The 13,856-nt window shown below is 58.4% G+C and overlaps 1 protein-coding gene across 2 annotated transcripts in view; it reads right to left on the bottom strand.

Annotated features, from left to right (window-relative positions):
• The window catches only part of IPO13 (importin 13), a 31,731-nt gene that overhangs the window by 1,322 nt on the left and 16,553 nt on the right, over positions 1-13,856 (bottom strand). For both annotated transcript variants that reach the window (XM_075759604.1, XM_075759601.1), the window contains exons 5-16: positions 12,929-13,095; positions 12,399-12,519; positions 12,097-12,244; positions 11,750-11,931; positions 10,840-10,866; positions 9,947-10,081; positions 9,573-9,716; positions 9,107-9,187; positions 8,372-8,509; positions 8,178-8,274; positions 6,256-6,308; positions 102-168 (exon numbers count right to left, since the gene is read on the bottom strand). In XM_075759604.1, the coding sequence (XP_075615719.1) occupies positions 102-168; positions 6,256-6,308; positions 8,178-8,274; positions 8,372-8,509; positions 9,107-9,187; positions 9,573-9,716; positions 9,947-10,081; positions 10,840-10,866; positions 11,750-11,931; positions 12,097-12,244; positions 12,399-12,519; positions 12,929-13,095 (1,360 nt within the window). The remainder of the gene's footprint in view (positions 1-101; positions 169-6,255; positions 6,309-8,177; positions 8,275-8,371; positions 8,510-9,106; positions 9,188-9,572; positions 9,717-9,946; positions 10,082-10,839; positions 10,867-11,749; positions 11,932-12,096; positions 12,245-12,398; positions 12,520-12,928; positions 13,096-13,856) is intronic.

The following is a 13,856-nucleotide window of genomic DNA, read 5'->3' on the forward strand; positions in this document are numbered from 1 at the left end:
CTAGCCCAAACCAGCCCTGCGGTCCCCAGCTCCTGGCTCCACACTAGGAGCAGGCTGGCTTCTCCGCAGAGCAATTTAGAACGCGTGCCCGTGGTACTCACCACACTGAAACACTGCTTTAACATCCAGGTTGCTACACAGGAAGAGGTCCGGCTTCCTTTTCAGAGCCTGCAAGGCACACAGACAGGCAGCATAAATCCAGCGCTGCAGAGGCAGCCAGGAAACCTCCGAGGAACCCAGTGCCCCAGACAGCCTCTGCCTGGATGCACACTTACCTGGGCACGCCCATGGTAAACAGCAGATTCACACAGTACAGCAGGAAACCATCACTTTCCCCCCGCCAAGAAAATGTCAATCAAGCAGCCAGGCGGTTTGCTATGCTCAGGGACCACTGACCCCAGGACCTGAGGATAGATGCCACTGGCGTACACACAAACACTTCAGACACGGAGACGGGACAGAGGGCTCCTGTCCCTCCAGAGCAGGCCAGGCAGTGGCAGCGCTCCCAGCACAAGAAACAGCCATGTGGGGCCCAGCAGAGACCAGCCACCCGTGTGCTTTGCTCCTCTCCTCTCAAAGGTGCTGGTGTCCCCGGGGTCACAGCACGTGGTTCAAGCAATAACCCCAGACTGGACCAGCAGCTCGCTCTGCTTGGGCTCCAGGGCAGAGAGACAACAAGATGCCAAGATTGCTGGGCAGTTCCTGAGCAGTGAGTACGAGATCAGAAAAGCTTCAGGTTTTTCTGCTGCACGGCGACTTCACCAGCCACTGTGGGGGTCAGGCACGGCTGCTGGGGACACCCTGCGCTGTGGCACCCTGTGCAATGGCTCAGCCACCCTGTACCAGCACTGGGCAGTTACTGGACACCAGTGTTTCAGCCTGTACCTTCCACTCCATAGGAAAGGTTTCTGCCCTGCCACAGCAAGCCCTGCTATGTCAGACAGTCACATCCGTGCCCTGGCCACCATGCCACCGTGCCTGCTGCTGTGGGCCAGCACTGGGGTTGCAGACATGCTTCCTGCCCTGCTGTCACTGCGACACCGGGGGCAGCAGCCACAGCACTGGAGTGTCCTCACTCTGTGCCTAGAGCTCAGAGAGCAGGATACCAGGGCGGGCAGCCCTCAGGCTGAGCTGTGTGCAGGACCACTGCCTCCCTCTGAGCCTGCTCCTGAGGATAAAAGCAGGGACAGCTTGCAGCCAGCAGCACCCAGGACGCATGGCCATCTGCCCACAGCCATGGTCTCTACTTATTTCCCACCCTTTCCTCTCGAGGGAAAGCCCACGGCCATCTGCCCAGTGCAGATGGAAACCAAGAAGCTGAGGAGCAGGTTTGAGGGTTACCCCAGCTCCTTTCTGACCCTTTGTATCACACACTGCAAGAGAGGACTCAGGCTTGGGCACTGAAGGCATCGCTGTACCAGGCGGAGGTGGCACAATCACAGGGACCTGCTTCCCTGCTAGATACAAGCAGAGACCTTCACAGGGGCGATCAGGGGCCACATTTTTACCTCTGTGTGTGTATATATACAGACTGTGCGCACCATCCCTCCTGATGCGCTGGCACCAACATCAGAAAGCTAGCTAGGGGATGGGCAATGGCTTAGAAACACACCCACTCATCACGGCTGCTGCTGTCTAGTCAGCCCCAAACCCTTGCAAGAGACGTTGCAGTTTTAGCCATGGGAGACTACCCCTGTTGAGGCCCTGGTGCAGGCTCCAGAGCGGTGACCACAGCATGCTGCTCGAGGGCAGCTGGCTCCCATGCTACCACCCAGCTGCAGGTTCCTCTACCCTGCCAAGGGGCTGGTTTTAATCCAAGTCCTGCACACTGCCAGACTCTTCAGCTGGCACAAGTTTTCCAATGTGCCAAGGTTGCCACCTACCTGCAGGGTGCTTCTCCCGGCCAAACCAGACCCGTGGCAGGCAGAGCCCCTCAAGCTCTCCCACAGGCTCACTGCAGCATCTGCTCCTCGCTCCATCAGCGCCATGGGGAAAAGTGTGTCAATATTGTCCTCTTTCCCATAGGACATCTCTACCAAGGGAATGCAGAGTGCAAGCTCAATCTGGGCACACGTGCACATGTCTAACGTAGACAGAGATGCTTTTTACCCCCACGAGATGGGGCCCTGTGGAGCTTCTCCCATTAGCAAGCAGCACTGGGTAGGTCCAGCTGCTCTTTCCCAGCATCAGGAACCCTGTCCAGCTCCAGGGCCTCTTACTGCCAGCCTGTCCTCCCTGTCTCCTGCCAGAGCACCTCTGCTTATGTGTTCTGGGATGGGGACAGGTCTTTAAATGCTTTCAAACATCTCCCCACATCCTCTGCTGCAGCAGCCACTGCTGAGTTAGGCACTGGCTCTCTGGCGAGGGCTGTCCTGCAGGCTGGCACAGAAAAGATGTCGGGTTCTTCTCCATGGCAGCTGGGAGAACCCCAGACAGGTCTTCAGAGCAGGCTCCTCTTCTGTGCCTGGCTCTTCAGAGGCCGGCAGGCATGGACAGGACATGGAACCCCACTCCTCCAACAGACAGGGGACAGCGGGGGGCTGCACGGCCAGTTCCTGCAGCTCTCCAGAGCACACAGATCAAGCCCTTGTGTCTGGCACCACTGCCTCTTCCTAGAGCCTCCAGCTTTGGAAAAGGCACATGAGCTTGGCCAGGTACTGGGGCCAGGGAGCAGCAGTCAGCCCCTGCCTGCTGGGTAGAGGGGATACCGAGCCCATGTCCTCCATAGGGCTCTATGACTCTGGCTGGAGCAGGTGTGGTGGAGAGCTCAAGGAGTGCTGCATACAGCCTGGGCCAGCCCAGGGAGGGAGGGAGGTGGGCAACGGCGGTGGCTGGGCCATCACAGAAGGTCAATCTTGCAACTTCTGCCCGGTGAGGCCCCATTGGCCAGTCTGCCCTTGGGCTGCTGGTCAGGGGAGGTCATTGCAGTGCTCCTGAGGTCCGTGCTGGCGTGGAGGCCTGCCAGGGGTGCGTGGATGTGCCTGCAGCCCCCGTGGGGAGGCAGGCTGGATAGCCCCAAAACCCTACCTGCAACTGGGAGCATGCACATGAGCGATACCCGCTGGCCAGGGAGCGGGCAAGAGCTCCCAAACACCAGAACCTGCCTGGCTTTGCCAACGCAGACCCGGGTGCCAGCCCCAACCTGAGGACAGATCTCATTGCAAAAGGTGCCGGCACCGCTCCGAGCAGCGCCATGGCAGCCTGGTTATTTTATACTTAGCTTTGAGTAGTCACAATAACTCCAGGGTCGCTGGCATCTGTAAGACATTTGGTTTAAGCCAGCATGCTCTTGTGATCAGCCAGCCGTTGTCAAGGGTGGATTGCCAATTAACGTGGTGGCAAAACGATCAGCCGCACCACACGGGCAGTCCCATGGGCTGCAACCAAGCCCAAATAAATATACTGTAAAGTCAACTGAAATCCTGTCACACGGAGAGATGGTTCCCTGTGAGCTGGTGACAGCGGGCTGCCATGCTGGTGTCAGGAGGTAGGAGAGTACTTGCTGGCAGAGGGAGAAGACAAAACCACTGCCTTTTAGGAGAAAACAGACAAATTTGGATCAGGAAAGATGATATTTCCACTAAGGTGATCAACCACAGGAGCAGTCTGGCAGCAGAAAGTCTCCACCTTGACACACTCTTGTGTCCAAACCCGCTGCTGCTCTGGAAGATGCATTACTTCACCAAGGGCTCCGCAGGTGGAGCAGACTGGGATGAAAACAGCCCCCACCACATGAAAATCTGATCTGAAGCAATCTGCAGTTCTCTCCAACTGAAACCCTTGGATCTACAAATGCTCAACAGCATCACTGCAGAGCATGGTCCTCTAGAAGAGGACAGGCTGGACTGACCTCTGCCATCAGACAGTTCTTGAAGTCCTGAGAGCAAGGAGCCAAGCAGGGATGGTACGGCCATTTCTTGATGGGTTTCAAAGCACCCTGCCACATCATCAGTCTGGGAAGAGGGGCAGGCCAAGGAAGAGGAGGAAACCTTGAAACAAGTCTTGCGTGTCAGGAGAGAGGATGGGAATGGGATCCTTTGGTCACCATGGAGTTGCTGGAATAAAAAGCCCAGGAAAACATCAGGTCTTGAATGGGTGGTGGTGGGCTGGCAGCACAATGTCAGATGTCTTGCAGTGATCCAAGACAGAGCAGCCATGGAGGTAGGAGCCTCTGAGCTGCTACTGCAGCAAGGTCCCTGAAGGATACGGGCTGTCCAGAGATCAGCACGCTGGAGACCAGGCCAGCTGCCAGCACGCTGCCCCAGCATTGCCTGCGGATCCTGCCCACAAGGACAGCATGTAGCAGCTTCCCAGCAGCTGGGATGGGTGGTGTTTGCTCTCACTGCAGACCCCACGGAAGTGCAGCACAGTTGCACTTTTCTCTCCAAGAAATCACAAATGTGCCATGTCCAGACACAGAGAAGGACCCCAAGCCAGAAGGAAGCTCAGCACTTTCCAAAGAAACAACAAATAGCCTTGGAAGAGTCTCTCAGGGTCACCTAATGCCCTACCCTCTGGCAGGATCACCTCTACCTGCCCTTCAAGAGCAACAGGCTTGTTGAGTCCTTTCAAGCCCTCCAAGTGACAGCAGCTCCCCGAGTGACCTTCCGGTGCTTCCCCACACTCTTAGAAAGAGCTCCTACTGTTTGTCCCACTCGAGGAGAACAGAAAAGGGATTTTTACCTACGACTGGGACATTACCTTTTACACACTCCAAGACTCATACAGCTCCTCAGGCTCCCCTCAGCCTTCCCTCCTCACCATGTGTACAAGGTGGTCATCTTCCCAGATGCTTTTCTCTGTGCTCTCTGGTCTGTATCTACAGAAATGTTGTGCCCCAAACTGGGCTCAGTGCTCAAGCAGAGGTCCCACTAGCACTAAGTGGCTGGGGAGGACACCTCCATGAACCTCATACACAGATCCCATTTACCATCCTCCCGTCACGTTCAAAACCCTTGTTAAAAGGTCACAGCTTCCAAAACCAGTATTGGAAAAAGCTGTGAACACCTTCTGATAACCTCGATTATGTTACGTCTTTCAAGATGAAAAGCAGGGAAGAAAACACAGCAGTATGTCTTGTGAGATGTGATGGGTCTCAGTGGGATCTGGGCATCAAGGTGAGACCCGTGAGGAGCAGATCCTGCCCAGGGGGGTGAGGTGCAGCCCCCTCGCCCGCTCCATCCTGCAAGATCCACACACAAGCTGAGCAGCTGTTGGAGGGCACTGCCGGCCAGGGCATGACAGACATGCCAGGCTCCCTTCCCGGGCTGCCGGCAAGGGCAGGATGGCCACAGCTCTGGCAGCTGCCTGGGTGGGTGTTCCTGCGCAGCCACCAGGCCAGCACGTGGGGTTAGAGGTCTCACCATTACAGAAACAAAGCAGAAAGCGACTGCCGAGCCCCTCCTTGCCACCGACCCACCCTCTGGGTAGGTGCCGGGCGATGCATCTCTGGTGGGAGCACTGAGTGCATCGAGGACATCAGGGCTTCTCCCTTGGGCCACGGTGGGCTGAGGAGCACGCTGGGCTCCCGCTGCTCCCGCCAGCTGTATATACACACACAGCATAGCACCGGCCCTGCCTGCCCACCGCCAGCGGTGACACGAGTGCCGGCCCCACAAAGCCAGCCCGCGCCCGGCCCCCACCACACCGACACAAACCGTCCCCGCATACCGCCGAGCCAGCAGCACGGGAATGCTCCTGGGCTGCCCATGCAAGAGCTGCCACCACCCTGAGAGGCTGCCGGGGCAGGAGGCAGCGTGGCACCCTGGCAGGTCCAGACGCCATCGCAAGCACGTTGCTCAGAGCCAAACCCCGGCAGCTGCCTGCAACCGCGGGCAGGGGCTTCCTCCCACCGGCCCTGGGGCAAGGCAGCCAGCTCAGCCCGTCTGTGCTCAGGAAGACCCATTGCAGGGCAGGTGAACGGGTCGGAAAACATCCACTTAATGCTCTGATTTGTCTGTCACCCGAGGGCGACTGCGGCAGCAGCCCCAAGCGCTCCGCGCCAGCTTCGGCAAGGCGAGGGGGTGGCAGCTGGAGGCTGCCCCTGCAGAGGAGGGCACTGCCCTGGGGATGGTGCGAACCCAGAACTAAAGGAGAATGTTTTGTTTTCAACTTCCACGGAAACAGATGGAGAAACTCGATATTCAACTAAAAGGAAAAAAACGTTGTCAACAGAAAGCTAAAAATAGGTTTAAATTGAATTAAAAAGAGAAAGAGAGAGAACAGAAAGTGAATGAATAAGAAACTAAAACACACCTGTGCCAGGAGTTGCATAAATGAATCAACAATATCAGGATGATCCCTGGGCCCTAAAATATAATAAAGATGTAACTTAAGAGAAAAATCATACAAACAGCAACTCAACATCATATAGTTATGTGATACAGAAAGAATTTACAAGTGAAAACAGGAGTGTAAGGGAGGAGGGGTGTGTGGGGAAGGGGATGGGCAACATGAGCAGCTTGAAGCAAGTTAAAGAAACAAAACATACAAAAAATCATGAAACTTGGAGAACCCAAGAACAGAAAGAAACTGCAAAGGAAAGGGTCTGAAGCCCCAGGGTCTCCAGCTAGCACCTGGGTGCTGCAGAGCCAAGGAGGAGATCTTCGTGTCCTTGGGGAGGAAGAGGAGGAGGAGCAGGGGCTAGCTGGGCACCATCTCCACAAGGAGAATTAGAGTTTTTGCACTGTGGGGACTGAGCGGGTGTCTTCAGAGCACTGTTTGGTCCTGGAAGATAACTGCAAGTGAACGACAACACCTCAGCAAACGCTTGACAGGCCCGGCCTGGCTCAGGCGTGCACATGCTCATCACCAGCACCAGCTGCTCAGGAGCGCCTGGCACAGTCACCCTCCCGCCCCGTTCCCAGATGCTCTCTGAGACCCTGAGTCCAGGACCCTCCTGGGGGTCTCCTCCAGCACCCTCCTGGGAGAGAGCAGCTCAGTGCCCAGAGATCTCCATGCCAGCACCACTCGCCCTACCTTGGCATCTGACTGCACAGACACGTCTTGGCCCCTGTGGGGTCAGGCGTCCCCTCCTCTCCTGCCGCCCGTGGGCTCAGCGGAAGGGGCTCACCCTGCTCAGGGCGGGCTGCCCACCGAAGGGGACCCACGGGGGCGGGTGGGAGCGCACAGTCCTGGGCACACAGCGAGCTGGACGGCCGCTTGCTTGAGCAAAGCTTGTGTTCAAGCGCTGGGACAGCTTGGGCTCTGCCCCCTCCCCTTTTCTCCTGCAGACATGCCTGCTGCTGCCCGGAGGCATCGCCACCTCCCCGGGCGCCGAGCCAAAGGGTTTCAGTGTAGACATCCACACGCCGCTGGCAGAAGCAGGGACCTGGTCTCCGGGTAAGCCCGGCTTGCTTGCCACTGACCCCAGTGACACCTCAGCACAGCGGGATTTGCTCGGACCATGGCATGATGTAGAAGCAGGGGTCCTCACGCCTCTCCCACCTCTCTAAAGAGCTCTCAGCCTTGTACTGGGGGACGGCATCACCCTAGCTGGCACCCAGCTGTGAGCAAAGGACAAGACCCCTTGGGGACCGCATACCGAGGTGCTGAAGGACCAGAGCCAGCAGCTCCAAGGTACATTTGTCCCTGTCAGGGGCCAAGTCACCCAGAGTCTGAGGGGAGCCATGGCGCAGAGGGGCCTGTCCTAACCCCATTCGCTTTTTGTAGTGTGGACAGCGAGCAGAAGAGGGGCCCCTGCCCTGCGGGAGGATGCCAGCATCCTCAGCATCACAGCGGTGACTCAGTGGCCAGCAGTGACTCTGAAAAGGTTGTTTCCCAGATGTCCACACACACCCCCTCCTGCTCACGCGAGGGCTTGATTCCTGGCCACTACAAGCAGCACTGGCCCCCGGAGGAGCCCCAGGATCTCCTGGGGAGCACAGCCTCCCTGCCAAGCAGGACTGGAGCTCCGGCTCGACCCTCGCAGCACGCGACGCCCAGCCCTGCTGCAGAAGCGGGGCTGTCACAGCAGAGTCTCGCCCGGGGATTTCCTGCTTCTGCTGCCCTGCAGGGAAGGTACCCACCTTCCAGGGGTTGGGATGAATCCAAGAAACAGAGATGGCCCCATTAGCTTAGCTAGGAGTGAAAACAGCCATTCCTGGTAAGACGCCTCCAGACTCCATGCATGCAACAGCCTGACAGCCCCAGCGCGAAGAAGAGTTAATCCCACGTACCTTGCTGGAAGAGGGTCAGCGTGACTGAGGTAACGAGCAAGAAGAGGGCCTTGATGGGAGGGAAGTGGGCAGGCTCATGAGCAAAGATGTGAACCAGCTGCAAGACAGAGAGAACGACTGAAGCTGCTGCTGGCCCTGCATACCCCCGGTCTCCCCGGGGAGCGGCAGCCCCAGCCCCGAGCACGGCTTCGTACCTGCCGGGTGAGGTCAATGGCAGAGGCCTGGGGGATGGTGCTGTACATCTGCCCCAGCATCTCGCACAGCTGAGGCACCATGGGGGCAAAATCATCCAGGAGAGTCTTCACAGACTTCTCAAAGATGGCACAGACAGACTGTGGGAGAAGGACAGCGTGAGCAATGGGCATCAGGAGACCTCTTCCAGGGCGGCCAAGGCTTGACAGATGGGTCCCAAGGGAGGGAAGAACTCGCAGTGGGGACGGGGACCAGCCAGGAAGAGGGCTCAGACCTGCTCTGGTCCTAGTGGCCCGTCCTGCAGCACAGGATGCTCCCAGACACTGGGAAACACCCTTCCCACTGCTGCAGGAAGACTCCCCGAGGGTCAGGGGGAAGAGTGGCTGGTGGGACACTGCACATGGGCATTACTGGACTGAGCAAACTGGAGAAAAAAAACAGTTGACACAGGTCCAGATCAGAGCAGAGCTCTCCCCTTAAGGAACACAGGTTTGGTAGACCCCATCTCCCTGCTGATGGCAGGGCCTCTGTAACTGGAGAGGAGCAGAGCTGATGGGGGCACAAGACAGACAAGAACGGCTGGACGCTGATGGTGACTGCAAGCAGCGCGGGTCCAGACAACCCAGAAAGACACCCCTCTGACAGGGCATCAGCCAGTGTCCGTCCTTTGCTGTCCCCAGTTCAGGTCAGCAAGGACAGGCAGAGCTGCAGGCAGTACACAGGAGGATCCTGGTTACCTCCACCACCTGGGCATCATTCAGCCACTTGCTGAGGACCTTCTGTATGAGCTGGAAGACTTGCTGCAGAACCACCACCACCTGTAAGGAACAAGAAGGACTGAAGAGAATCGGCCCCCATAGCACCGAGGAGGGGAGATTTGAGACTAAGCATGGCCTGAAGTCAAACCTTCAGGCACCACTGCCTCCCCCTCCACAGCTGGCAGCTCTCAAAGCCAGCAGGCAGCGCCCGGGCTGTCCTCCAGAGCAGTGCCCAGCCAAGAGGGATCCTGCAGGTCACCTCTGCCCACCTCAGAAGCAGTGGGATGAGCTGAAGGAGTTGTTTTAGCTGGAATGCACTAGCACTACCCTCTTCATGGTACACACTGCATTCCCCATTAACCCCTTTCTCCTTCTAGCACCAGCAGTGAAGAGCAAGGGTTTGGCCAGGATGTGGCAAAGAGCATCGAGCCAACATTCTACTCACTGGGTTGGGTCCTTGCTGCACTGGCATTTTCTTGACCTCAGTGCTTTCGTGGTCATCATCGTGGTGGCTGATGTCTAGGGTGGTGAAGAGGTTGGAGAGCAGGCCCAGGATGTGGATGATGGCCAGCTTGTTGGAGGGATTGGGCTGCGAGGGAAAACAAGGTCAAAGCATGACACGGACAGCGCTGCTCAATCGCAGTCACGCCTTTGGGATCCTGAGGAACCAGGACTGCAGAGGCAAAGAGCCAGAGAGGGGTTCCCTGCACTGCGCTCTCTCAAGCCCACAATCAAGAGTGCTGCTTCAACACAGCAGCCCCAGGGCTACAGCCAGCGGGAGAAGCCACTTCTGGATGGAGCTAGCACGAGGGCACTCACCGTTTCGTCAGCCAGCTTTTCCAGCTGCTGGATGTAGGGGGTGATCAGGGAGTGCAGGTTCTTCAGGATCTCCTCCACTTGCAGTGCAGAGAGCAGGAAACCTAGAGCCTGCATCAGCCACATGCACTGGCTCGTCTGGGACAAAGAGGAGACACAACGGGGCAGGTCACTGCCCAGCCTGCAGCCCTACTGCACACATACTAGCTGAGACAAGTGCCAGGGGCCCAAGCAGCAAAGCCAGGACCCTGGTGTGCTGCAGCTCCAGAGCTGCTCTATCTGGGTCACCCTACATGTATCTCACTGCAGGAGAGTGGAGCAGCTCCCTGCCAGCATGGCAGAACCCAGGGAACAGGCGCTCTGCCACCAGCACCTGCCCTCTTCCCAGCAACCTGCCAAGGAAAGACCAGCTGGTGCCCAGAGATCTCCATGCTGGCACCACTCACCCTACCTCAGCACACCATCCTTTGCACAGCCTGTCTCAGCCCCTGTGGGGTCGGGTGTCCCACCCCATCCCGGTCGCAGGCACAGCCTGGGCTCTGTGCCCACACTTATCTCCCTTCTTTTCCCTCTTGACGACATGCCTGCCATCTCGGCATCCTTGGGCTTGGAGGGACTGGGAACTGCCAGAGTTAAGTCTCCTTAGGGGCCTCCCCCTCTACGGGGACACACTCCCCCAGCATGACCCCAGCCTACATGAGCCCGGCAGCACAGCGAGAGGCAGCCAGCAGGTTCTACTGGCCCTGCACAAGCTGGCTGCAGTGCTGAGCTCTCCTCTGGGGACACCCCAACTTGCAATGGCACCGCTTGTGTCTTCAGCTAGGTGCGACTAAGGGGTATGGGGGTGGGGAGGGGGCAAGCAGAACCAGCCAGAGGTATGAGCCAGCTCCTCTTACCTTGTGAATCTGCTTCATCAACACCTCCTGCCGAAGGGAAGGGGAGAGATAAAGAGGAGGGTGAGTGCTGCAGAAAGCCCCTTCCCTTCCAGGAGGCAGGACTGACACAGGAAGTCAAGACAACCAAAACCAGCATGGGCACAGACAAGCAGCATGCAGTCCCCACAACCCGCCACAGTCACAGAGCAAAATCATTGTCCCCTGGTAAGCTCTTCCCCCAGCCAGCCCCCTCAGCCACTCAGCGAGGGGAGCCCCTGGCTCAGATGAGCTCTGCAGCAGGATGGCTCGAGGAGCCAACCTCAGCCAGGTCCTCCTTACCCCAGTGACGGTTTCCCCCAGACTCCAAGAGCAGAGACTCATCCCCTCCGCCAGCCCCTCTCTGCTCCTAGTGTGCACCCTGGCAGCTCCCCTACGCCCAGCCCTCCTCCTAGTGCCTCGGGACTCCGACTCCCATCTGCCCCAAATCTTGAGAGCAAAGAAAGACCATGGGACAATCTGCCCCAGCACTGCAGGGACCAGCTCGGTCTCCACAGGGAGGCTTCGACACCAGGACGCTCCCCAAGATGCTCAGCAGCACCTGCTGCCTGGAAGGTGCAGAGCTGGCACGATGCTGCTCTGAACAAGGCAAACAAAACCCCAGGGAAAGGATGGATTTCCAAGTGCAAACCCAGCAGACCCGCTGGCAGTCATGTCTGCCACTGCCTGCCACTTCTGCACTCCCAGCAGGACAGAGAGCCTGCCACCTGGGTCTACTGGCCTAGAAACACAACAGACAAGAAGTCCCCCAGGCCAAGTAAGATGCCCTGAGCTGCTGCTTTGCGTCCCTCTGCCCTGATCCATGCGGAGGAAAGGGTGTGCACAGAGCACATCCCAGGTCACTGCCATGTGTCCGCCTGCATCCAGCTCATACCTGCGACACGGCGACGATGTTGGCGGCATATGGCGGCAGGTCGTACTTGCACTCACGGCAGATCTTCTTCAGGGTGGAGACGCTGGAGATGGAGAGCTCAGGGTTGCCCAAGGCTTGGAGCACCAGTGGCAGCACGTTGTTAATCATGACAGGGTGATCAGCCAGCCACTCCGACAGAGCCCCTGCACACACAGATGGGATCAGACCGCAGGACTGCGCCGCGGGTTCTTGCTCCCCACGTCCCAAGATGCTCAGCTTTGTTTTTCATGGCCGTTATTGCTGGGCAGGAGCAGGCTCAGAGGGGGTCCCCCTCCCCAGCCCAGCCTGCCTGCGCGCAAAAGCCTCACCAATAGTGAACATGACGGTGTCAGCGAGTTGCACGTTGCTGATGCTGATCCGGGGAATGAGGCCAATCAGTCCTGGCACCACGTCGGAGTAGTTCACATCGATGGTCTCGGCAATGGACTGGAAGCCGTAGAGCAAGGCCTCTGTATGCTGCCAGGGTGGGAGAAGCACCATCAGAGCCGTGTGCTGACCCCGATGCCCACCCCAGTCCCTTGCCTCTGCAGCGGCCAAGGAGGCTGGTCCCTGAGCAGCGCTAAGGACAGAGAGGCAGAAGACGACCTGTCACCTGGGTCCCCTCGCTCACCTGCCACGTGGATGGCTGCTCTGTGTTGGTCAGGAGACGTCCCAGTTTGTCATAGAGGCTGCTCAGGAGCTCAGCGCCCAGCATCTCGTACACGTACATCAGTGTGTCAGAGATGTCCACCCTGCAGAGAACAAAGAGGGTCTCCAAACGCTGTCCCCATCCCCTGCAGAGCTCTCCACGCACAGGCGCATACTTCCCCTCCCGCTGCCAGGCAGGGTGCAGGCACTGCCTGCACAAGGACACTGCCCCAGCCCAACGCAGACTAATCCCAGGGCTTCCTAGGCAGGGCAGCTGGTGCCACCCCAAAACATCAGCTTGTTTCCATATCACCACTATGACCAAAACAACTCTTGGTGGAAGGAATCTCCTCCATGTTCCTCCTTAGGTGTCCCCACAGTGCTCAGGCTCCAGGGAGGCAAGATGTTGCCTGCGTCCTCGCCTGCCTGACAAGCAAACCCAGCTCCAAGCCTAAAGTCACATCCAATGTGCTCCGCTCCTGCTACCCAGGGAAAGGCATGCCCCAGCTGTACCTGTATATCCGAAACTGCTCCTTCTCATCTGAAGACCAGAAGCCATACTCCTCATCAGAGGGGAACTGGGCTTTGTGCAGCAGCACATCCACCAGCTGGAAGTAGACGGGCCTGTAGACCTGCTGGTACACTGCCTGCTTGTCTGGCTCGAAGGAGAGGATGTCGTCCTGGTGGCAGGAGGAGGAATACGTCAGAGGAAAGAAAACGGAGCCAACACGCCTGCTGCACGAGGGGCTGAGGGGCATCTCCCAGGGCTGGTGGGACCTGTCACACCCCAGAGGGTGCATTTCCAGCTCTGCCTGATGCCGAGCCCTTCTGCAGCAGCAGCGTTAACTAGAGCCAAGATGACAGAAGCCCCAGCAGCCGGGCAGACCCTCGGGCATTTGAGGACAGCAGGGTTACAGCGGGGTGGCAATGCCCTGCCGTGTCCTAGCCTCACGAGCGTGCCTGCATCAGGAGCACGTATGCCTCGGACCGCCACGAGGCAGGCTGGGCCGGGTGCCTGGGGAGCACAGCGCTCTCCTGCCTGCACCTGTATCCTCAGACCCACCCAGAGAAGCAGCGAGAGGAGGTGGGAGCCTCAGGGAGCCCCACGGATCAGAGGGGCTGCCAGTACGGCGCCGACATTGGCCCCCTCCATGCCCATGCTCAGCCATGCCGCATCAGATTGCGGAGAACGGAGCTGGGGGGATGAATGGGGGCTAAAAATAGAGCGTGACGTGGCAGGGCTGCTCTGTTGGCACAGGGAACGCTGGCCCTGGGAGAGGGACCCCATGCCGGGCAGCCACTAGCAGCCCCCAGCCCTCCCTTTCCCCCTCCAAGAGACCATGACTGCCAGCCTGGCACCAGGGTCTAAGCCACCACGTGCTCTCCTCCCTGCCTGCAGCCACGCAGCAAGGAGCTAACCAACCAGGTCTGCTGCTGCAAA

This window comes from Balearica regulorum, chromosome 8 (genome assembly GCF_011004875.1).
Source record: "Balearica regulorum gibbericeps isolate bBalReg1 chromosome 8, bBalReg1.pri, whole genome shotgun sequence".
NCBI lineage: Eukaryota > Metazoa > Chordata > Aves > Gruiformes > Gruidae > Balearica > Balearica regulorum.